At 40.6% G+C, this 27,162-nt stretch overlaps 1 protein-coding gene across 1 annotated transcript in view; it reads left to right on the forward strand.

The window, feature by feature from the left end:
* Positions 1-744: 744 nt before the first annotated feature.
* PAX9 (paired box 9) overlaps positions 745-27,162 on the forward strand; it is a 56,455-nt gene continuing 30,037 nt past the window's right edge. Inside the window, exons 1-3 of the mRNA XM_088471284.1 lie at positions 745-826; positions 1,462-2,088; positions 6,485-6,615. Of these exons, the coding sequence (XP_088327410.1) occupies positions 823-826; positions 1,462-2,088; positions 6,485-6,615 (762 nt within the window). The 5' untranslated portion in view covers positions 745-822. The remainder of the gene's footprint in view (positions 827-1,461; positions 2,089-6,484; positions 6,616-27,162) is intronic.

The following is a 27,162-nucleotide window of genomic DNA, read 5'->3' on the forward strand; positions in this document are numbered from 1 at the left end:
TATATATATATATATATATATATATACTGTATATGTGTGTGTATATATATATATGTTTGTGTTTGTGTATATATATATATATATATATACTGTATATGTGTGTGTGTGTGTGTATATATATATATATTATCCTAAACATGTAGGATTCGACCGATGTTTTAACAAATACTGTATATCTATTATTTTTTTCAATATAATTTGGTGTGCAACGTAGCATCTATATTCTTGCTGTCTTATTACTGGGAATGATGTAGTCAGCTATTAGCCATAGTGAATGAGCACACATACATACATACATACATACATACATACATACATACATACATACATAATGATGCACGCTGCTTTCTGTCACCACTGTAATATTACATTGGTTGGTGTTGGTGGCTTCCTATGATGTGCCAGCACTTTGTGGCATGGTCATGATTACAAGGAGAATTACCTGCCCAATCCTGTTAATCCAGAACATTATTTCCAATGTTTTTGAGACTTACCGCATATCAGAGGGTACATATCCATTTCCCCTCCTGTAATCAGTAAGCCAGGTGCTGGAAGGGATGAGTGCAGAGCATTGGGGTAGCCAGCAGATTGCAGACGCCCAATTGCATTACTTTACATTTCTGCAGACAGCCCCTGTAGGTGTGACCAGCCAGCATGACAGCCAGGCCCTGCCTGCCCAGCCCACGTTACTATTAGAGGGAAATACAGAAGTGAGACTGTTGCACCAAGAGGGGAAGGTGCTTATTCACCTTGATTCCCGGGTCCCTGCTCCAGCAGACTGGTCTGACCTGCTCCAGCCAGGTGCTACAGCTGGGTACAGCAATGGGTAAGTGGGGCAGATGGGGGGGTCCTCACCCATAGAGCTGTCATGTAGGAGCTCTCTCCCTGTATGAATGTATGCCCTATCTCTACTACTGACAGGATCCTGCGGCCAGCGCGTTAGGGATCATTAACGCAGCCACGCAATCTAATAACTGACGGCATCATTAGGAATGCAATTGAAAAGAGTCACTGGAAATGTTGCTTTGCAACGATAAATGGATGCAGCGACACGGATTACTGAGCATCGCCTACAGATAACGCTTGTGACTTTAACCCCTTCACTGCCATGAAGGTGCCCGCCGACTGGCACTTCTTGGTGACCATATACTGCATGTATCTGTATGCTGTGCGTGTATATATGTGTGCGTGTGTGTGTAATATATATATATATATATATATATATATATATATATATATATTGCAGGCAGATCGCGTCTCCTAACTGTGTGAGACTAATCTGCCTACATTCAGGATTGGTTGTGACTGGAGGTTTAACACAGATGAAGAAAATCATTTCCTTATTGTAAATACTTTATGTGATCCGAATGCAGAATACAGTACACAGAGCTGAAGCTGGGGGGATTCGGAAACTAAGCCGGGCAGACCCCGACTAATTCATTGTTATATATCTTTCCACAGAACCTGCATTTGGGGAAGTCAACCAGCTAGGAGGGGTGTTTGTGAACGGGAGACCCCTACCCAATGCGATTAGGCTGCGGATTGTGGAGCTGGCCCAGCTTGGGATCAGGCCCTGTGACATCAGTAGGCAGCTGAGAGTGTCCCATGGATGTGTCAGCAAAATACTGGCTCGTTATAATGAGACTGGATCCATCCTGCCAGGAGCCATTGGTGGCAGCAAACCCCGAGTAACCACCCCGACGGTGGTCAAACACATCAGGACCTACAAACAGAGGGACCCTGGTATCTTTGCCTGGGAGATCAGGGACAGGCTGCTGGCAGATGGGGTGTGTGACAAATACAATGTGCCCTCCGTCAGCTCTATCAGCAGGATTCTCCGAAATAAGATTGGAAATCTGTCCCAGCAAAGTCATTATGACACCCACAAACAGCACCATCACTCTACAGCCGCCTCTGCACTTCAATACAACCACATTTACTCCTATCCCAATCCTATGGCTGCAGGGGGCAAGGTGCCCACACCCCCTGGCATGTCCTCTATACCCTGCACCATGGCCATGCCCAGGACCTGGCCCTCCTCACACTCTGTCACAGATATACTGGGAATTAGGTCCATCACAGACCAAGGTAAGGATTCCACATGCAGAACCATATAGTACTACAAGACCATCCTCTATGGCTGACCGAATATGTGCATTGGAAAACAGTAATACGAAAGACGGGACAGACCGGTGTATGTATGTATGTATGTATATATATATATATATATATATATATATATATATATATATATATATACATATATATATATATATATGTATATATTCAGATTGTCATACTAGCACATTTTCATTTTAGGTGTTCTCCACGTAGTTCATACATACGGATGGATAATACTGTATGCGATAATCTCACTTTATTTCCTAAACGTCTAAGTAATTATACTCTATAATAATATAGAATCTGACAAAAAAAATTCTGAATCAATTCTAAAATAATCTGAATATAATCTATGTAGTAATTATAATAATCTATGTTACTATAATATGTCAGAATATTACCTATGTAATTCTAATAAAAGATTTATACCATATTTTGTAGAAGAGGCCTGAGAGATCACTCCCAGCTAGACTTTCATTTTATAGTTATAAGGGTTGAACCGAGACGAGAGGATCTTCAAAGGGAACTACTGAAATCACACACTTTAATTCACACAGTGGTCATTATTACCTTGTGTTGTAGTTCTCATATAATATTCTATTTTTAAACGATATAACAGCTAAAAAAAAATAATGACATCTAGTCTGTGATGTTACTTTTCACAAATATTTTAGCTGCAGACTTTTATTACTACTATATATATATATATATACTCACACACATATATATATATATATATATATATATATATATATACACACAATCTTACGATAGTAAGAATAGTGTCGTAAGAGTATATTTATCCTTAGTAGCATAAGGGAATTTTAAATATATACATTCATATATAATAAAGTGGGTTAATATTCTTGAACGTGCCCGTAGTTAAATAAGCAACGCAAATTATCATGTATACTGTATCATGCATACGACTGACATGCTTTGTGTCACAACAGTAAATTATATTTGCAGACATTGAGCAATTATTTCTTTATATCAACATTAATAAAATCCAATGAATAAAGGCTTGGCGATAAAACACCATTAGAATGTTGCATCGCCTGTGAGAACTGGAGCTGTCAGTCTCCCAGTGATCTCCTGCCTGGTAACCAGCAGCCCTTTCAGGTGGTACAATTTATGGCCCTCTCCATAATACTTCCAGACGTGCTAGGAAAACTTTCTGTAAGGGAGATGATGTGTAATAGACATGAGGGGGTAAGGAACACCGGAGAAAAGACATGTAACTTTTACTAAGAGGAGGAATTTGTCATCAGCATAATGCCTGCTGGAAATGCAGGAAAAGTTTCACTTCTCCAGTATGTGCAATCAGACTAAATTCACCCAGACAGGAAGTTCAGATGTCAGATAATTGGTTTCATTCTAGGCACAAAGTACAACCTCTGGGCATAATCTGAACAGGAGAAGAGATTTGCTATTCACCTAGAGACTCATTTTCTGCTTATTTTCTTCCTTCCTAATCCATGCAATGGATAGGAACTCTTATTTTCTATCTTTAAAAGTGTCCCTCACTGACAACCCTCTATAACCAAACCATATGCCCCTTCTTAAAAATCTTCATAACAAAACCCTCTCTCTCTCTCTTCCAACCCTCTTTAAATTAGCTAGCCCTTATTAATGACTTAATTAGAGAAAGTCCTGTTTACATTGGTATATACTTTTCTAGAAAGACAGAGAGTTCTCAGAACAGACAGAGATCACCATTTCCTGAATTTATGTTTAAAAAAATAACCTAACATTGGAGAATTAGATTACAAATTGGGAATGTTTGTAGATTCCCCTAATGGTTTCCTCTTTTATTAACACCACATTGGCAGTCAGGCCTCCGAGGGAACTGTCTGGATTTGTTCCTTTATGTCTCAGTTTGGGAGGAAAGATTCCTGAGCTGTGTATGGGAGCCTGGCCGGGATTGCAGAGGCCATTAGCAGTTTTCTTTGTAACCCAATTGCTAATTTATTGGTGGCACCCCCTCGCCCCTGACACGGGGACACCTCTCTAGCAGGGAAAGTGTGAGCTGGCTGTAATAGCAAAGTCTGCAGGAGGGAACCCGGGGGAGAAACCTGTCATACAGTACACCTAGGGTTCACTTGTAAAATGCTTCTTATGTAATTTAAAATAGAAAATACGATAAATCATATATATATATATATATATATATATATACACACAAACACACACATATATATATATGCATTACGATATATACAGTATATTGCATTTAGACAAATATAAAGTGTATGTAGGATACAGATCTGTGGTTAATAACTAACATGTTATTATTGGACATTATAATGTTATTTCATGTTTCTATAAATGGCAAAATAATATAATATACCGGGAGCTAATAGAGAAAAAACTGCTCTATAATGAGCTTGATGCATTGCAGTTTAAATCAAAAGGTGTTTATTATATATATATATATATATATATATATATACATTACTAGTAGGTCCACACTCACGTAGTAGATTGATTAATTGCTGGGGTGCAAGACAGTTTAATCTAAAATTTTAGTCCCCAAACATAGCAAGAATGAAGGATTTGTGGGTTTAAATATCACTTTATTTAGACATCATCGACAACACAAATCTACCCTTCGGTCCTATTCAAGGACACAACATGAGTTACACATACCCAGTTTATATACCACACCCCGTTTGGTTTTAAATTAGAATTCAATAATCATGAAGATCATTATACCCAATTCGTTGGCTGCCCATTCACTTTTAGACCTTCCTGGGGACCTGTAGATGTTAGTTCTGCTATACTATTTTTCCACACCTCATCTCTGCCATCACTGCCATCTGGACGCACTACTGATCTATTGTGAGAAGAACTTTGGAAAGTTTTTACCTCACTGTAAAATAAACATTTCTGACAAATTCTGGAATGTTAAGTATTTTCCATTTTTGTAACCCTTACTTTAAACACAGACTCAACTTTCTCCTGTAAAATCCAGGGGGGTGCAGACTATTTTTCTTGCAAAAAAAAATAAAAAATTCTATTCAACAGAAGGTTAAAAGATGTGCATTAATTAATTCTCTCCTCTAACTACATGCTGTCAAAAACAGGTTGTGATTAATTACCCCTGTGATTAATGGCTTGGGTAATTTTTGTACCGTGTCATTTTTTCTACCTGACAAGTAATTTTTCCTTCCCGTATTGCAGGTCTCACTATTTATCCTAAATCGCAGCAAAATGCCCACATCAACATTTTTACTGAATGCCTCAACACTAACTTCCATTTTATTTGGATCTGTGAAATTCACACATTGGGGAGAGTAGGCACCCAGGACAGTGCACAGGAAGCCAAGATATACACTCTTGTTAAGTGTTACAGTAACCGCAATATTTTAATAACCTGATTTCAGAGCCTGTAATTATATCTGGGGTAAAAACTAGGGAGGGATGAAACGAGAGCCTGCTAAACCACTTCTTTACAGTAATATTACTTACCATGTATACTCTCCATAGTCAATAATCTAAATCATTATTATTATTATTACATCCGTACCTTAATGGCAATAGACTCTCTCCACAGACTTCATGTATATAGACGTTGCAAATATTCTTCAGAGGTTTATTCAGTGAATATTAAATTTATAATGTAAGGAATCAACAAAACGATTTTTGTAGGTAGGTGATTAATAAAGTCGTGTTTATTACAATTTTAAATGGTTATATGATATGTTTCCATTTAGATGTTGGCTTAGGATGTAAAATATAAACCTGGAAAAATAGGAACATTAATCTAACCTAATACATAGTATTTAACCTATCATACCTTGGTATAATATATGCAAGATGGCCTATACAGCTTGTGATTACAAATCATATGATATCGATATATGGATTCTGAGCACAGTAATTTGCATACAATTAGCAGCACTATACAGTAGTGGAGCACGGTAAGAACTTTTAACCTTCCACATTGTGGAGTAGATTATAACATAAACAATACATTAGTCAGAAGTATAATTTACATAAAGCGTGTATCTGTATGTCCTGTACTCTCATTAGCTGCTTTTACATTGTAGATGTCAGGTATAATAATTTAGGCTCCAGGCGTGAGTTGAGTTATTGCTATCCCTACACTGTGAGATAAAGAACTACAAGTGTTTCACATGGCTGCAAGTAGTATAGGTCGGGGCGTGGGGAGAAGAAGAAACATGATTTATTATTATTATTATTATTATTATTATTATTATTATTATTATTATTATAAACATAAAAATAATAATAATAATAATAATAATAATAATAATAATAATCAGAACAGACTCTCACTGCCTCACCTCTTACCCCATCTCCTGATAAACGCCATAGTAACGCTTGCCTGTCCCCACAGACACATCACCCTACCACAGCCCCAAAATAGAGGAGTGGAGCAGCCTCAGCAGAAGCAGCTTCGCCTCCACCCAACACATGATGAATGGACTGGAGAAGGGCTCCCTGGAGCAGGAGGTGAAGTACAGCCAGGTGAGTCTGACCTGTGCCCGGAGGGTGAGGGCACAGTCCTACAATGCAAAGTAAGATAACCACGACTCTTGGCACTTGTGTATTAAGTCACTGTTATGTCCTCTTAGGATATATATGAGCGTGGAGTTTCATTTTGTTGCAAAATGGTATTTAACTAAATGGTTCGTAGTGGCAAAAATAAATAAGTACATCAATGATATATTTGACGGATTGGAGGGGTATTTACCAAAGTCTTCATTTTTTGCCAGATCAGCGGATTTCAGTTTTTGCCTGTCACGTGCCCAAAGAGTGATAAACAGGGGGAGGGGGAGATCTAGATTGTGATCTCTCTCCACACCTGATTGGGCAGGACGGCTGCAGAGCCAGTAATGCGGATAATTCATTCTTCCTCAAGTAATCAATACTACACAATATAGATATCTGATGACATTTATAAAGGTTCAATGGTGCAATATATAAGGATTATTTATAGATTGTGGATAGTTATTACATCTGCATTTATTTTGTCTGTCTTGTATAGTAGTTGTTTTATGTGGGGTAGCATGGTTGGCATAGTGGATAGTATTACTGCCTCAGAGCACTGAGGTCCTGGGTTCAACTCCCACCAAGACCCTAACTGTGCAGAGCTTACATATTCCATTATCCCCGTGACCTTATGTGTGTATTTATGGTAGGGACCATAGCTTGTGAGCTCCACTGGGGGCTGGGACTGCAGAAAACATGTGTAATAATAATAATAACATGCAATATTATTTAAAAATATCCAGAGGCACAAATACTTACATGTATGGTTGCTATACACTACAGTAGTTGTGTAACAGTAATAAACGTTTAGAATCAATTGCATAATGATAATTGGCTATTTAATAATTTACATTTATTTGCCTGTAATAATAATACAGATCTTATGGTAGGGTCATGAGGGCACGATTTAGAGTTAGACAATGTAAGACACATATTGCTATAACAGTATTTGTAAACTGGAGCTAGGGCATTATAATTGATAGATGAGAGATCCAGCTTTGTTTTCATGCCCAGGATCATCTCAGTACATACACTTACAAAACTTCAGACGCAGTTGTCATACAATTGTTATATGTACAGCAATGTGTAATATGTATGGACTTTATAAACAATCAATAATAATTGTAGGGATATACCAGTGCCATAATCAGTATGAGCTGGGTTTTTTAGATCATACCTGGTAATGGTAATAGTTACACTAATTTAATTTTCTTTCTTTCTTTCTTTCTTTCTATATTAAAGAATAATTAGTATATAGGTGAGATCTAGTATGTTCATGTTTTCACCCATATAATTAATACCATGTTTCCCCTTATGCATATGACCAGGGCCCTCTTCTCTTTTATCTTCTCTATATAATTATGTTAACTGCACAGTATAATTATGTATCTGTGTAAATTTAAATACTGTATGTATTAGTCCGTTCTTACATATACTGTAGATAAATAAAATATAATAATAATACACATAATCTTAATAGCTGTATAAGCCTCAGTAAATATGAGCTGTAAAAAATAGCCTATTGTGATATAATTGCATCAATATTCATCAAGGACATTCAGCAAAGCTTTCTCTGCTGGTTTTAAGATAGATTAATTATATATATATATATATATATATATATATATATATTTGAGTATATATATATATTTACTGTATATCAGACTGTGCCTGTTATTTATTAGAAGTGCTGTTGAGAGTTATATATATATATATATATATATATATATATATATATATATTTCCCATGTACTCAGTTCTTTAGAAATCACATATACTTTCACTATTGTGGAGCTGTACAGAGATTCCATGTCATTGTCTTTGTTTATTGAATCAGTGTCAAAGTGTAAATGTATATATTCTCCAGCCACTGAGAAGATATTATAGCACATTACTTGCATGTTATGGTTGGTTGAAATATTTTTCTAATTAAAACCATTTTGCTGTGTTATTATGAAGCTATACTAGTGTTTATACTAATTGTGCTATATAGCCTGTATCTCATATGTAAGTGATCCCCTCTACAAATTAATCTGGAACAAATGAGCTTCCAGTAGTGGCTTTATCCTGAAAAGTTGCTCAGACATGCAAACAGTATACCAGCAGCATTACAATGTACAGTATATATACAATGTACTTACATTGTACTTCTACACCAATTTTAGTGATAAAATCACTGCTGATGAGATTTAGGAATCACAGTGCCTCAGTGTCATTAATGTGCACTGCTGAATAACAAGAAAAAAGAAAGTCTGCATTAAGGGTTCTAGAAGTCATCCTGGATTCATGAACACCTGTACAAAAACATTTGCCAACGAGATATATATATATATATATATATATATATATATATATATGCACAGTCACACACACACAAAGTCATCTGTATTGTTCTTTATAAATACCCACTTACCTAGATAATTCACATATTTAAAAAAAAGAAGAAAAAAAACAACGCAGGTTAGGGTCTTGGCTTCAATATATATGACATGTGATACACATTTAATAAACAAATGTAGCAAGCACCTTTAGTCCATATATATATATATATATATATATATATATATACAAACAAGAAATGAATGAGGGTGGCACTCAGAGGCTTCAATATAAGGTAAATCAAGCACCCACTGCGGAGTAGCTTTAATGTGACAACATATCAGCGCTGATTTACCTTATATTGAATCCTCTGAGTGCCACCTTCATTCATTTCTTGTTTGCATATGCATTTGGGGAAACCTTACCCCTTTGGAAGGCACCGGAGCCATTTACAGCTGAAAGGACTGGTGAGTGCCGGGTCACAGTTGGATATACATATATATATATACACACATATATACATATGTGTATGTATGTATATATATAGATAAATTAGATAGATAGATAGATAGATAGATAGATAGATAGATAGATAGATAGATATACACTGAAAAACCTGCACCTCTGTGCATTGAAGACACAGCATATTGCAATCATATTTCTTTCTTTTTTTTTAAGATTTGGCAGGATACGGATTTTTACATTGGCTAATATTTCAAGGGACATTGATAATGGGGTAGTTTAGTGACTGGAATATACACATTTGCATTTCTGTTACATTACTGTAACCAAAGTTTACTGTAAAATAACTCTGGCAGTTGGTCAGGTAAACAGGTAACGTCAGGAGCTAATTACGCCATGTCACCTACAGACATTTTACACTGCTTGAAAGATGTCCTGTGAACTCAGTGTTTCAAATCCTAAACTGTACTATTCGAACAGATTCCCCAAGCTATGCCCTCAATTTAACCCAGCATTAAACCACTGTAAGCATCTATATCTAATCTATAGACAATTAAGGTTTTTTTTTGCCAAGTACATAAACATAACCAGTATAATTTCTTCCACATGCAGATTTTATCAGTGTATCAATTTCATCCTAAATACCCGACAGCCATTTTTGTAGCCTCCTAGTGCAGATACATTATACGAAATACAGAAACTGTTTGTAGCTGCTGCTAATTTTGTTGAGATAATAGGAGCTGCCATTTAACGAGGCACAGTACCGCATTGCACTCTGTACAAGAGACAGATACAGCTTATAGGAGATGCTGTGTATAGACAGAACAATTGTTGTTTCCTATAGGTGATCCTTACAAATGTCATCATTATAGCATCTCCAGGGTTGTAGATAAGCATCCTGGCCCAGGAGCTGGCCACGTAAGCATATTTGAGGTAGGATGTACTTGTATATACATAGTGATGGAAGATCACATTTAAGAGACACTTTTAGTGCAGCATTAGCAGGCCCAGTTGTAATGTAATATGTCAGATACAGCAGCAGGAATTATTTACATTGTGGCAGGCAGAGGATTAACATGTTTACTGACTGCTAAGAACAGTATCGGGCAGGGACCTGGAAGGCCCTGTTGGACATCTCCCTACAGTGGCTTTAATTAAGCAACAATTACATAAATATGTAGCACATATTATAGTCATTAGTAATTGCATCATAAAAAATATATTCAGACATTTGAGCTATTAAAGGCAATTAATGTCTATGGCAGTTCCACTGACGTGAGATGCATGGCGAGACCTAGATAACTGCGCCAAGTATAGCGATTCCCGGACAGTCATACTTTTTCCTGAATGGAGCATTTTATTCGCATTGCAAACGGATACACAGTCATTTGTAGTGGCCTAGGCACTTAGGGTCAGAATTATTGGCGCAGAGGAATTGGTGTAGAGTTGCAGATTAAACGCGTGGCGCGGCTCACTTGTTTCGGTCCTCAGTTTTTGCCTTTCTATCCAGGTTAGCGTCTGAGTCATACACAGCAGCTGCATGTAATGCCAGCGCCAGTATCCAGGGTACTTGTGTATTGTACTTTTGTTGCATTAGTAATGAGAATAACACATATCTGTAAAAAAAAAATGTGCTGGTACGCATGGCGTAGCTTAGTCACAAAGTCTGTGGCATGCCAAATGGGGCTCCTTTGCGAGATTTGAGGGTAGTTGTATGTGGACACATCTGTAAACTTTAGTGGCCTACGTTTTACTCAATTTTGAAATCGCTGTACAATGGAAAGCTTGTACTGTGATCTTTCACTTGTACAGAAGTAATTCATCGATTTCTGCTGTAAACGATTTAAGAACTGACATTTATTAGTTCATGAGAGAACTATGGGCCTGATTTAGGGTTTGGAATAGAGTAAGAAATAACAAGTAACTGTACCTGGACAAACCATGTTGCAATGCAAGGGGTACCAATACATAAAAAATTGCATGCTGGGTAAATACTTGCTGCTTTTGCATGTAGCTCACAAATGCCGGACAGCTTTATTTTTACACTGTAATTTAGATTTCAGTTTGGATACATCCCCTCCTAAATCTAACTCTCTATGTACATTTTACTTCTGCCCCACCTGCAGTGCAGGATGGTTTTACCAAGATGCACATTTACTTGCTCTATCTTAAGCTGGGTACACACCTAACAAATACAGTATATCTGCAGATGATGGTTGTTCATACACACTGAACAACCATCATCTGTCATCTGGCCACGGGTCCCGCTGGCCAGGGGGCATGCCGAGCACCCTTCCCCGTGGCCTCTGCAGCAAGTGTACAGGCGGTTGTCTGACTGCCCGTACACACAGCACAATGCTCCAATATACAGTCAGGTGCATAAATATTGGGACATTGACAGAATTTTCATATTTTGGCCTCTATTCACCACCACAATGGCTTTGAAATGAAACAAACAAGATGTGCTTTAACTGCAGACTTTCAGATTTAATTTGAGGGTAATTAATTACATCCAAATCAGGTGAACGGTGTAGGAATTACAACGGTTTCTATATGTGCCTCCCACTTTTTAAGGGGCCAAAAGTAATGGGACTATCAACTCAAAAGCTATTTCATGGACAGGTGTAGGCTATTCCCTCGTTATTTCATTATCAATTAAGCAGGTAAAAGGTCTGGAGTTGATTCTAGGTGTGACATTTGCATTTGGAATCAGTTGCTGTCGACTCTCAATATGAGATCCAAAGAGCGCCACTATCAGTGAAGCAAGCCATCATTAGGCTGAAAAATCAAAACAAACCCATCAGAGAGATAGCAAAAACATTAGGTGTGGCCAAATCAACTGTTTGGAACATTCTTAAAAAGAAAGAACGCATCTGAGAGCTCAGCAACACCAAAAGACCCGGAAGACCACGGAAAACAACTGTGGTGGATAACAGAAGAATTATTTCCCTGGTGAAGAAAAACCCCTTCACAACAGTTGGCCAAATCAAGAACACTCTCCAGGAGGTAGGTGTATATGTGTCAAAGTCAACAATCAGGAGAAGACTTCACAAGAGTGAATATAGAGGGTTCAGCACAAGATGTAAACCATTGGTGAGCCTCAAAAACAGGAAGACCAGATTAGAGTTTGCCAAACAACATCTAAAAAAGCCATTACAGTTCTGGAACGACATCCTATGGACAGATGAGACAAATATCAACTTGAACCAGAGTGATGGGACGAGAAGAGTATGGAGAAGGAAAGGAACTGCTCATGATCCAAAACATACCACCTCATCAGTGAAGCATGGTGGTGGTAGTGTCATGGCGTGGGCATGTATGGCTGCCAATGGAACTGGTTCCCTTGTATTTATTGATGATGTGACTGCTGACAAAAGCAGCAGAATTAATTCTGAAGTGTTTCGGGCAATATTATATGCTCATATTCAGTCAAACGCTTCAGAACTCATTGGACGGCGCTTCACAGTGCAGATGGACAATGACCCGAAGCATACTGCAAAAGCAACCAAAGAGTTTTTTAAGTCTAAAAAGTGGAATGTTATGCAATGGCCAAGTCAATCCCCTGACCTGAATCCGATTGAGCATGTATTTCACTTGATGAAGACAAAACTGAAGGGAAAATGCCCCAAGAACAAGCAGGAACTGAAGACATTTGCAGTAGAGGCCTGGCAGAGCATCACCAGGGATGAAACACAGCGTCTGGTGATGTCTATGCGTTCCAGACTTCAGGCTGTAATTGCCTGCAAAGGATTTGCAACAAAGTATTAAAAAGTGAAGGTTAGATTTAGGATTGTTTAGTTTGTCCCATTACTTTTGGCCCCTTAAAAAGTGGGAGGCACATATAGAAACCGTTGTAATTCCTACACCGTTCACCTGATTTGGATGTAATTACCCTCAAATTAAATTTAAAACCTGCAGTTAAAGCACATGTTGTTTGTTTCATTGCAAAGCCATTGTGGTGGTGAATAGAGGCCAAAATATGAAAATTCTGTCAATGGCCCTCATTCAGAGCCGCACGTTAACAACAGTACGCTCGTTGCGTTCCGATGTTGACTAACCGTGCATGCGTCGGTGTTACACTGCGCATGTGCGTACGGCAGATTGCGAGCTTTTTTTCTCTCGTTCCTAAAATAGCGTACAGGAAGTGACATGTCAAATGTGATTGACAGAACAGGGCGTTTTTGGGTGTTGACGGGGGTGGAGATGAAAAAACGCAGGCGTGGCGAGGCGTTTTTGGGGCGTACATACATTAGCAGATGCGAACGTCAAATGTGTTCGGACCGTCTCATACGTCACTGGAACATCCGCTTTCCCTTCAAAATGCTCGCACAGCTTAGGGTCAGGATTACTCGACCACATTGGCGATGGCCTTCTCCTCCGTCCCGGGACTCCACGATGGTGCAGCGATTAATCGCGGCTGGTCAGTAAAGTAATTAGTGTTGGATTGAAATCCGGCTTGGTATGTGTTTGGAAAGCAGTTTATTGGGATAGCACAAAAGCGTACGCAGGTGGAAATCAGAGCTGCTAATGTCATGATTACACAATCAATTAGCGTACATTTTTGGGGTTTTATTTTGGCCACAATTTGGTGGTTATGGCCTATTGTAACAATAATGTCATCATCTTTTAATTAGCTCCCCTTTTTTTTGGTTTACTGTGGAATTTGCATCGCTATGTGATTTTTTAAACGTTCCTTAAAGAGGCCTTTTTTTTTTTTAAAGAGGGTCAGTTTTTGCGTTTAAGGCCAGGATTAAATGTAACCCATTTGTCCAATAATGTCACAATACAATGTCAGTGTTTTGTTTTTAATTTATTGTTTACACACAAACAAATTGGCCTAATATTGTATTGCCTTTTTTTGTGGCCAAGATATTTGATCCAAAAAAAAATATAACATAACTACTAACATAAGCGTAAATACAAAATTTAAAAACATTTCACAAGAAAGGAGAGGGAAGTTTTGACCAGAAAGGAATATGAGCCAAGCACAGAAGGAGTGTGGGAAAAGTCGCCATTGCTGTCACCGTTTTCTCGTCCGTTTGGCTGGGTGAGGGTGGGCGCCAGACCGGGTCCGGGATGCCATCGGGCTGGCCTGTCCAGAGGCAGATGTTGTGGCCTCTGGACTAGGCACAGGGCTAGGCACATTTGGAGGATTGCCTGATGTTGTGCCAGAGGTGGAGGATCCGGATGTTCCGGCAGGAAGGGAGGTCGGCTCCACCATGTGCTGGCGAACGAGCTGCTCCAGGGCATCGGCGATGCGGATGTTGGCCCTGGTATTTTCCGCCAGGGCCTGACCAATGGTCACGTTGGCCGCAGCATTTTGCTCCAGGGCCTCAGCCACCCGTATCAGACTGGCGTCCATCCTCTGCAGAATCTCCGTATGGCAATCCGATTTAAAATTGAGTTCTGTGAGGAGGCCCACTGCCTGCGAGGGGGCACGCCCTGGACTGGCTTCTGCAGGGTCCTCAGCCGGATGTACTGGTTCCTCCCCTGCAGAGTCAGCAGAAATTCTGCGGCCAAGGCTCCCCTCTGGAGCAGACTCATCCGCCTCTGTCTCTGTTAGGAAATTGGAGAAAAGACTCACATTAGAATCTACATATTGGCACAATAGCATTTCTGAGTTGGTGACATCACAAGACTTACCTTGGCCAACATGAGGAGCCGCAAAGTCTGGCATGTCCGTATCCATGTTGGACACGCCAAACACCTCCACAGCCTGCACACACCCCTGTGCCATCTCTTCTAAGTCTGTCAACTCCAATGACACAGGGGTGGGACCCCCACCTGTCCCCCTTGCATGCCTAGCCCTGTCGGCAAGTTTTTGTTTGAGACGATATTTGAAGTCTGCCCATCTGTGGAATGAATTTGGAACCATTATCCTTTTTTTTACAATGGGGTTTGTTTATAGGATGGGAAAGTGTTTACTTACCGCCGTTTGACATCCCGGGCTAGACGGACATAATCACCCACCCTATTGACAGCAACGGCGACCTCCTCCCACATTCTCCACTTCTGGCTTTGGCTCATATTCCTGGCTGCCTGGGGCAGGATGTCAACGCACTTCTGGATCAAAACCTCCATCTCCTTGCTTGTGAAATGTGGCTGCCTTTTTTTTTTGGCAGCTTTGGCGGGTTGACTGGGGCCAGCAGTCTCTTCCATGTCATCCTCCTCACCTATTTGGGTAAATATGCAGATTTAGCCACTTCACAACTTGCACAATATTATGTTTTAAAAGAATCATTGACACAAAATGCATGAAGGCCTTACCGCCGCAATTTTGACCATTGTTTCCCTGGTTTGAAGCCATGTCTCTGCTTCCAGCATGAAATCATCCAGAAATTCTATGTGATTTCGTGACGTATTTATACATGCGTCCTTAGTTTGCGGCCGCATCATTGATTGTGCGTCCCTATGATTCATCCTTAATTTGTGCGGGAAAATAAACACTATTTATGGCTTGGTGTGTGTGGATTCGAGGTGGGGTTGTTGGAGTGTTGTCGGTTAAGTGGTTTGGATTTGGTTGGTTGCGTTTGGAGGATTTTGCAGAGTTGTTTTTTTGTTTGTTTTTGCTACATTTCTTTGGTTTTTCCGTTCGCATTTTTTTCATTTTTTCAACATCCTTTCCTGATTTGGTAAGTTTTGTGCATTCAAATTTGTGGCCAATTGGTGTATTCTTCTGTTTTGTGGTTCGTTAATTTGTTTAACACTCATTTCATCTTTTTTAGTTTTTTTTTGTTTTCGGACCCAAAGAAGTTTTTTGTGGAAATCTTATATATTCGAGTTGGGTAAGTCCATTTTTTGTCTTGCATTTGCGAATTAATTACCGCATTTTTGACTGTTGGTGTAGTGACTTGCATTTGCGAATTAATTACCGCATTTTTGACTGTTGGTGTAGTGACTTGCATTTGCGAATTATTTACCGCATTTTTGACAGCTTATTCATCATATAATCCAGTTTTGCTTTTCCCTTTTCCATTTTTTGGGTCCATTTGAACCCTATTTGACGTACGGTGTGCAATGTAGTTTTCATCGATGGCCAAATGTGTTTTTCCGCTATTTTCTGTGTTGGCTTGCAACAATTTAAAAAAAAAAAAAACACCCTCTAAATTTTTGAAGTCTCATTGTTGGCTTTTTTACAGTTTATACGTATCATGACAATACCCCGGCATGTAAGCAGCTATGGATGGTATCAGAAAGCTAAGTTGTTTTTTCTTACTTTTGGGGTGGGTCAAAAGCCTTACATTGTAAACTTTGAATTTCAGGTAGATCTGGGGCGAATTGTTCTGGCCCTGCTCCCGGAAGACGACCAACCTCAAACTCGTCCCAGGCGTAGGCATCGTAGGCATGCAAGGCCCCAGATATTTCGAACACGTGTCACCCTTTTTGGAATGCCCGATGATGAGGTTTTAAGACGCTACCGTCTACCTCCCAAAATCATCATAGACACTCTCTCATTAATAGAAAGTGATCTTGAGCGGCAAATTGACAGTCCAACAGCAATACCACCACTGACGCAATTTATGGCGGTGTTACATTTCTGTGCCTCAGGATCACTTCAAACAACGGTGGGAATAGTGGCGGGCATCTCCCAATCCTCCTTTTCCAGGATCCTGAGGGCAGTGATGGAGGCACTTTTCAAGCACCTCCATCATTTTATTCAAATGCCTTTGGATATGGGTGCCCTTAGTGTGGCCAAGGCCAATTTTTACCAAATAGCTGGCTTCCCACACATCATAGGGGTTGTGGATGGTACTCACATACCACTTCAGCCTCCAGCACGGCTGGAGGCAATATTTAGAAACAGGAAACACTATCACTCCCTGAATGTAATGGTGGTATGTGATGCCTCCCTCCAGATCCTGTCCCTGAATGCTAAATTACCCGGAAGTGCTCATGACTCCTTCGTCATCCGGCAATCAGGGATATGGCAGAAATTAACCAACCTACAAGCTGGTGATGCGTGGCTTCTGGGTAAGTGGAGACCTTTAGTACATAACAATGTTAAGCTTGATACACAGTGTTCCTGATGTGGTCTATTTTTGTTCACAGGAGACAGTGGATACCCTTGCATGTCCTGGCTGCTCACTCCTTATTTGGCTCCCACACCAGGGCCACAAAGTGCGTATAATTCCGCACTTACAGCCACCAGGCAAGTGGTGGAGCGCTGTATCGGCCTTTTAAAAGGCCGATTCAGATGCCTCCACCGCTCTGGTGGCGAGCTCATGTATGTGCCGGATATGGTGTCGAAAATTGTGGTCCTGTGTGGGATATTTCACAACATTGCCATAAGGAGTGGTGTCCCAATGCAGCCAGAGGATGCCTTACCTGAGGATGGCCCCCCCGAGGTTGGTCGAAGGTCAGTATGTGGGGGGGCCATACGCGATGATGTGGTGGCCAGATTTTTTAGGTAAGTTTGAACAAAACTCCAGTGTTTATACCTAATGTGTTTGTGTTTTTTGGCGAACATCTAATTTATTTTTAATTTTCTCACCATCTTCTGTTTGTTCACATAATCTTTGGCACTCCAACGCTCACTACTTCCTGCTACCCTTACCAAACCTGGATCTGGTCCTTTTGGGCATATATTCTTGAACCCATATCGCAACGCCATGTTTGTGGAATCATGTTGGCATGGTCCTTCGTCAACCAGTTCTTGATTTTGTGTTTTTATTTAATTATTTCTTGGTATGTGTTGTATTTGAATTTATCACTGTGTATTTTTTTTGGGAGTGACCACTTTGTTTTCTCTGTTATGTTGTCAATAAATGTTTGAAGAGTGAAATGGTCTTCCTTTTTTGGGACGTTAACAGCAAGTGTAACCAGGTTAACACAAGTTACATTTGACTAAGGGGTAAACCAGTACTGACGCCAGTTGAGCAAAACTGAAATATGTTTTCAGCTTCCCAATCCACACCAAAAGGAAGCCTGGCCCAACCTTGGGATTTGTAAGATTGGCCTAAGCAGCTTGCGCACCAAGTAGGAACCTGGAAAATGTAGAAATCTGAAATTGACACTACACACAAAAAGGGAAATGACATTGTTACTGTTATGTGTTTCTGGTGTCTGTTTGACATACAAAGACAAAACACAATCTAACTTTTAAAAAAGGGAAATCCTTGCAGGAACTTATGTCAGGCTAAACTATCTTGGTTTTGGTTTTTAAAAATGAGCCACAACGTATATTTGTCTTAATAAATTTATTTGGAAAATAGAACAAAAAAAAAAAATCTAATGCCGAAGGAGGCCAGACAGCCGGTCGAGGGCCACCAGAAGGCCGATTACATGGTGGCGCATCTGCCCCACAACATCCGCCACCTCTTGCCGACGCCTCTGTTCCTCTGTGGGTGAGAAAAGTGTGTGGGTTAATACAACAATAGGGACTCCACAGAAAAACATAAAAAAAAAACCAAATCACTCCTAAACCCAAAAACAGAAATAAAAAGGGTGGGCTGGCAAAAATACAAGGCCTAGGTACAAATTCCCACAGGTATGATATGTGTATGCTTAAATCACCAGGAAGAGGTAAAGGCAAACCTTCACAATCAACAAAAGTCAAGCCACAAAAACACGAAGAAAGGCACGACACATGATTACATACAAACAGTTTGTGCTTTAAAAAAAATAAATAAAAAACATACCGGGAAACAAATCGGGAGCTCCGGCCAAACCTCCATGATCCTCCTCGGAGGATCCGTCATTCCCCAAAGAATGGGGCGGAGTTATGCTGGACTCCGGGGAGGGGGTAATTGGAAGAGGGGTGGGTGGAGGAGAGGGGGAAGTGGGACGGAGGGGAAGGAGGCCCGACATTTCCGGGAGAGGGTCTGGGAAGGATGGGGAGGAGTGGGGAATAGGGGAAAGATTTGGGGTGGAGTGTTGGCTGGGGGTTGGGGAGAGTGGGCGGGAACGCCGACGTTGACGGCGGAGTCTTGGCTGTCCCCCTAAAATATGTCAAATAAATTGCGTTTAGTTTATGGACAAATCCGGGCAAACAAACAAAAAAAAAAAAAATAATAAAAAATAAAAACAAAAAAAAAAACAGTAGAATTAAAAATTCAGAAAAAGAGGGGAAACATGCAGACGCAGATATGAGTACCAATAATAAATAGAACAGACAGGAAAACATGCACACGCAGATATGAGTACAAATAATAAATAGAACAGACAGGAAAACATGCACACGCAGATATGAGTACAAATAATAAATAGAACAGACAGGAAAACATGCACACGCAGTTTGCCCCACAAACACAAACATGAAAACCACAATACATAACACTTACTTGCCAGGATCTGCATGCGAAAGCATGCCAGCAAGCGGGGCGTTCGCCGTTGCAGGTCGGACCACCTGCGCTCCAGCTGCCCGATGTTTCGGCGTGAGCCGAAGGACCGCAGGCGGGACCGTACCTCCGCATACGCGGAGCGCTTCTGCCGGTTGGTCATGGGTTGAGGCTGGCTGGTGATCCGGCGATCCATGACCTCCGTAAGCACCAGCAGCTCACGCCTGGTGAATGCGGAGGCTCTCATGATGGCAATGGTGTTTTTCTTAAAAATCATTTTTGATAAAGTGTGTAAAAATTTTCTGATTGGCTAATGTATTTTGGAAATTAACAGGAGCAATTTTATTGGTTAGTGTATGAGTCATGTGTTCGACAGGGCCAGAAATCTCTGGAGAGTTAGGATAGGCTTGATGCAGTGACATGCGTAAGCAAATTTAAATAAAGAAATGAACCCAGGGAAATATGCGGGGATCCACAGCAATAGTACAATTGTTTAATTGTGGTTCACATGTTTTTTGAACAATAAAAGCGAATGTTTCATCCGTACGTATTCTGCGGGTAAACACAAACACGGACAAGAGTAAAGTTTCTTGCATTGTGTTGAAAAAAAACAAACAATTAAGCTAATTGATACATTGATTGCCATGATACGATTGATGGAGGTAGGCAGAATAAAGGAGCAGGTAATCGACATCTGACAAGGCCACTTCCTGTTTATACGTGTGCGTGCGTTCCTTTCAAGCCATTTCGGGGATGTACGCTCGCTATTTCGTACGCTCGTTAGTTAGAGGAGGGGTCGTCAGAGTTTAGGGAGGAATTTTAGATGCGAACGAAAATACGAGCGAGCCATTGAATTTAAATATTTTTGTACGTACGCCTAACGTACGTGCGCCCGCTTGCGAGTGGGTCTGAATGAGGGCCAATGTCCCAATATTTATGCACCTGACTGTATCTGCAGATATATTGGGCATTGACTGTGCAGCACAGCAGACGCGATATGTCTGTGAACAACGTCGTTCACAGACATATATCGCTGGTACACAGGGGCCGACGCACACAAGATATATTGGCCGATCAATTAATCGGCCAATATGTCTGCCAGTGTGTACCCAACATTACTCTATTCACAAATCTGAAATCTTATGTCTGTGTGAGAAGAAACTTTGCATGTATTTGTGGATATTTATGTATTGGTGTAGCATGCAAATGAATCTCTAAAGGATCAAATTATACAGATACCATCTCTCAGCGATTTGGTGAAATAACCACATCTGTTCTTGCTTAATAATGTTCTTACTATTTGTATGTCTGACACGTGGGATTGGAATTGAAATGCCGGCGACTGTTTAGCTGCCGGTTCAAATTCCGACAGCGGATGCCCGACAGGCTCAAGATCCCGACAGAGGCAGGTAAGTACCCTAATCTCCCCTGTCCCCCCCCACTAACCCTCCCTTAGTGGTGCCTAACCCTAACCTCCCCCTCTGGTGCTTAACCTACCACCAGGGGTGCCTAACCCTAACCCCCCCTTACCGCTCCCTAAACCTAACCCTCCCTGGTGGGTGCCTAACCCTAACCTCCCCCTGGGAGTGCTTAACCCTAACCCTCCCTCCTAGGGGTGCCTAACCCTAATCTCCCCCCCAAAACCTAACCCCGCTAGACTCCCTAATCCTAACCCTCCCCACCCGCAGCTAATGCTAAGAGCGCCCCATACTTACCTTAGTTCGGGATGTCGTCCTCGGTGTTCCGGCATCGGGATGATGATAGGCGTCGTTATGTTGATGCCTATTATAATCCTTAGCCGGCATTCCTCTGTCGGGATTGTGACCAGCAGCCTTGCGGCCGCCGGTCACATGACTACATCCCTCAGACACTGTTCATTCATGTTACAGAGGAGAAAACAATATATCAGAGTTTCCTAAACTCCATTACAGTCCAGGTTTTAATGATATCCATACTTCAGTCCAGATGGTTAAATCAAATGGACTGAGGTACTAATTAAGTCACCTGTGCTCAAGCATGGATATCCTTAAAACCTGGACTGTAATGGCGGAGTTTGGGAAACTCTGCAATATATATTATCCTGAGTAGATCCCTGAACACATTTGTTTCACTGTATATTAATATAGATTCCATAAGATAAGAACTTACACCAATACTGTATGCTTAGGTGGATAGCTAATAATAAATGCCTATACAAAGTCCATTAATAAGGAGGCAGCCAGCTCAGAACAGCAGGAAGGGGGGGGGTGTTGAAGGGGCGTGATACACGTTAGAGGTGGCAGGGGCATAACTGAGTGAACATGTCATCGCGGCCGTGGCCTGGCTACACATTGCTGAGATTACCTGCATTGTGCAGCAGGGGGCGGGGCCACGGTGACGTGCTTCAGCACGAAACGCGTCATAGGCTACACCTGGACCGTCCACTTGTATTGTATAAGTGGGTGGCTGCGGGGGGGAAAGTGGATGCAAGTGGGGGTGTGCAATTGGCGGCCGGCTGGGAGACTTGCCCATTTTTCCGGGAGGGCCTGGAGCGTCTCCCGATTTCCGGGAGCCTTCCGGCTGTTCTGGGTAAGTAGGCAAGTATGAATTATCGGGTTCCAGACCTGACAATTATAATTGCTATTCACGGCAATAAGAAATTACGGATGGCTGCATGCTTTCACTTCTCTTTTGGGACCCCTAAGAGCTCCTGCACATTGCAGGCTACTATGGGGGCTGCTTCTGCTGTCGGAAAAGGAGGGATCGCTGCAGATATTGCAAATATTATTTGATAATATAGGCCCTTCGGGAGGTCAGGCATTATACTGGGTTGTAATAATTGTATCTAGAGCTACCAAATTGACCAACTACATCTGCATGTGTATGGCAAGGTTTACTGGCCATTCATGTCGGTTCCTGTATAACCGTTGCACGTGCACCCATCTATGTGTCTGCATTTCTGTCTCTGTGCTTTCCCTAGTTATGCTTGCTATCGCTGAGACCTCTGGGCCTGATTCAGAGCCGCTCGTAAGCGGCCGCTCGTTCGCTCCGAGCGATGTTCGCACATCTGCGCATGCATATGGGTCGTAATGCGCATGCGCCAACCAGTCATTGCGGTCGGAAATCGTGCGCTCCCAAAATAGCGAGTGCCTGCTAATTTGAGTGACAGGATGAGGCATTTGTGGGTGGTAACAGGGGAAGGTGCTTGAAAACGGGGAGTGGAGATCCGAGCGCAGGCGTGCCAAACGGTCAAAACGGGCGTTTTAAGGGTGTGCATAATTAACTAAGCAGCGTCAACGACCACGTCACTTGGTTGTTTCTTAGCCTGAACTGTTCGCATGATTGCGGTAGGAAAATCCTACCACAAGCACTGCGAGCAGTTCAGATGCCTTTCGATGTACTCGATTAATTAAATAAATAGCGGAGATGGCGTAGGATGCGAGCGGCCAGGGGCCGTCTTTACAAAATAGCGAGCGCATGTTTCGTTCGCTCGCTCAGACATAGAGGCGTCAACAGAACGCAAAGAGCGAGCGCTCAATTAAAATATCCGGCCCCTTTTTCTGAGCGAGCGAGCGCAAATAGCGTCCGGCTCTGAATCAGGCCCTCTGTGTGTTCATGTCTGTTCTTGCAGACTATTATTATTTGTAGGGTGTCTGTTGCAGTTCATTCACTTTAAAGATGGCTTGTGTGCTCCAGGTCCTGTTTAAGAGTTCTATGCCAGAGTATATAATATGTTATTTCCTCAGCATCTTCCTGAAACAATTATTTTGTTCTACTGTATACAGTATTAAGATAGATTCCAGAAGAGAAATTTTTTTTTACTAAAATTGATGGTTATATAGATTGCAGTATATTCAGATAAATATCGCATATTATAATTTAAACTAGTAGGAAGTAGAGATGTGCACTGACCCCCGTTGTTTTGGTTTTGGCTAAGGATTTATCTCTGTATTTTGGTTTTGGATCTGGATCTGGATTTAAAAATAAAATAAAAAATTATCAATAGTTTTTAAAAAACAGCTAAAATCATGTAATTTTTGCAGTCCAAATTCGGATTTATCAGGATCTCTTCAGGAGATTAGAACCGCTCGGATCTGTCTGGATTCACGATATTCGGGTGGATTCGGATTTCTGGAGAACCCAATTGCACATCGTTAGTAGGAATATAAACTTCAATTCAGAATTTGTTAGGAACACATTTAATAAGTCAAAAACACAGCTCCTCCTGTAGTCAGCAGGATGCTAAACCAACATTACGATAGAGAAATGGGGTGGGACCAGGCCATAATGGGGGAATATCGAACCAGGAAGATCGTGAGCCACTGCTAGTGTTTATTTAGAGAAGGGAAGCACAGGAAGTAGAGCATTGGGTGGACTGTAGAACTTCTGTATTCTTTGGGAAATGGTAATCGATATATCAGCTACAAATGAATATTTTTCATAAGTACAGAACATTTAAGAAATTCACTAACGCTCTTACTGTATCTGGTGGTCTTCAACAAAATAGCCGATAGAATGAACACAGCAATGAAAGTACAATTATCTTCTCGAGTGCACTGTGTAATGAACTTAGTGGTACAAGGTATCTATAGGAAGATATGCTGTGTTGGTGATGAGAGTGATAGTCCACCATTCGCATGGGCCAAAGATTACACGCAGTAACTTGGTAAAAGAGCACAGATGTAGGGGTAAAAGCCATTATCTTTGCCCCTCTCTCTCCTGATATAAGTAACACCTTATGTGGAAGATAGGCGTTTGTTCTCTCAGAGTTTATGGATTATATTTTCTTGAGAAAACACAGTGCACTGTAGTTTTGAGTAGAGATGAGCGGTCCGATTCTCCACAAATCTGGATCCACCTGAATTTCATTAATCTGAACAGATCTGAGTCGCGGTTCTGATCCCCCCGCCATTCCGAATTTCGGGTTTTGGATTGCAAAAATTACATGATTATAGCTGTTTTAAAAACTTTTTATCAAGTTAAGAAAAACAGATCCAAAACCAAAACACGACGATGACTCTATATCCAAAACCAAAACACGGGGGTCAGTGCACATATCTAGCTTAAAGGTACCTCTAATTTCATGAGTTTAGGTTTCAGCCTTTCGCATCACTTATCCTAAAACTTATTTTCCAGAAAGTTCCGAAAATCAGATGGAAGGAAAAGTGCATAAAACTCAAAGACTGACGCGATCACCAAGTGGCTCCTCCTGCAAACACTTTAGAAAGTAGGGGGGCAGGGAGTGTGAATGACAGGAATCATTTCTAAATGTACCCCTATATTCTGGATAGAACCCATACATGTGCATTTAAAATATGCTATATATAAAAATAAAAAACTAGTGTGTATTGGCCTATATACTCAGGTGAGCTGAACCAATTTTTTAAAAAATTAAAAATGTTTGGGCAGATAGATGGGGGGGGGGTTAGTTTAAAATTTGCCCCAATCCAAGAAAAGGAAATTTGAGTTATCTTGATAACAAAAGAATCAAAATAACTAAGTAGGTCAATAAATAAACAACATTTAGATGATATGATAGCCAGATAAGCTATTTGACTCAGTCTAGGTTGGTCTTTGTTTGTTAAATCATTTTAAAACAAAATATTCAGTGATGACACATGCACATATAATCTGTAAAATACCTCGCTGACATATGATACATTTACACATACCACTGGGGATTTATTTATGTATAACTTTATTTGTACAGAGCCATAAGGCATTCAGTGCTGTTTTTTTTTATGGAAACCAAGAATATAACAAAGGTTATTAAATACAGAGAGTAATAAAACTATTACAAAGAAATAGGGAAGTATGGGTAAAGAAGAAGACAGTAAGGAAAATGTTAAAATAATTTAATTATGGATACATATGTAGACCATGGGGTATATGTAATAGCCTGCGAACTGGAGGCATCGACGAGGCCCATGCGAGACTGCCTGATGTTTTAAAGTAGCAGTAATTTTAAAGGCAAAATTAACGTGGTTTTGCCTTTTAAATGACTATTTTAAAACATCGGGTACACGCCGATGCCTGCAGTCCACAGGCATTTACATATACCCCCATAAGTAAGTTCAGTTGTCCTCAGATTTGTCATACATGTGGATATGGAGGACTGTCAGTTGCTAATTGCTACACCTGTGTCCCTGCCCCATATAGGACTGACCCTAACTGTTGGACCACACGGAAATATCATAAGAACTGGATTGTGGATGCTGTGTTGATATATTAGGGAACATTTATAAACATGGATAAAAAGAGCAGCAGGTAAATATGCCCTAAACTCCCTAATAGCACCTGGCACTTGTCCCTTGCCATAAGCAATGCCAGATCTGACCTGGTTTGGGATAATTATCTTATTAGCAGCAGTTATTCTGTCACAAGAACTACTTCGCTTTGCCAAATGCTTCATCATGCAACTGTGGTCAATAAGCCTCACCCATTTCTGCCAAACACACCGATTTTGCACTGAAAGACGCACAGTAGAATTTGACAAGGACAGCCAGCTTGTATTTATCTATTTTAGCATCCCCAGCCCTCAATGTTTAGTAACCCAATGTATTTCACAGTACTACATGTGGCAGTACATTTTGGAACTGCTATTACAGTACAATTTCTGATGCTGTTAGGTCAGATAGATGATCCTTGGGCTTACCCATAAACAGAGATGTAATACTTTCATAACTCAAGAAATAATAGTTCACTTAATACAAGTTAATTAGGATTAAGTATTATAAACATAAAAATTTTCATGTCTTTCAAGCAAGGAATATAGGTAACCGTATGAAACTCACAACATAATACTCAAAACATAATTTGTAGTTGTATAGGACAGATACTGTATGATCGGGGATGGCAAGGGGGGCAGTTACAAAGTACCTGGGCTGCCCTGGAGTGAATACAAGGCTTATGTCTTAGCATAGAGATTAATTATATTTGACTGTAAATTTACTGTACTTATAGCCAGATTGTCTATTATACAACCTAGACTCCTGTACTTATAGCCAGATTGTCTATTATACAACCTAGACTCCTGTACTTATAGCCAGATTGTCTATTATGCAACCTAGACTCCTGTACTTATAGCCAGATTGCCTATTATGCAACCTAGACTCCTGTACTTATAGCCAGATTGTCCATTATGCAACCTAGACTCCTGTATTTATAGCCAGATTGTCCATTATGCAACCTAGACTCCTGTACTCATAGCCAGATTGTTTATTATACAACCTAGGCTCCTGTACTTATAGCCAGATTGTCCATTATGCAACCTAGGCTCCTGTACTTATAGCCAGATTGTCCATTATGCAACCTAGGCTCCTGTACTTATAGCCATATTGTCTATTATACAACCTAGACTCCTGTACTTATAGCCAGATTGTCTATTATGCTACCTAGACTCCTGTACTTATAGCCAGATTGTCCATTATGCAACCTAGACTCCTGTACTTATAGCCAAATTGTCTATTATACAACCTAGACTCCT

Source organism: Taudactylus pleione, unplaced genomic scaffold (assembly GCF_031769625.1).
Source record: "Taudactylus pleione unplaced genomic scaffold, aTauple2 ptg000113l, whole genome shotgun sequence".
In the NCBI taxonomy this organism is placed as follows: Eukaryota; Metazoa; Chordata; class Amphibia; order Anura; family Myobatrachidae; genus Taudactylus; species Taudactylus pleione.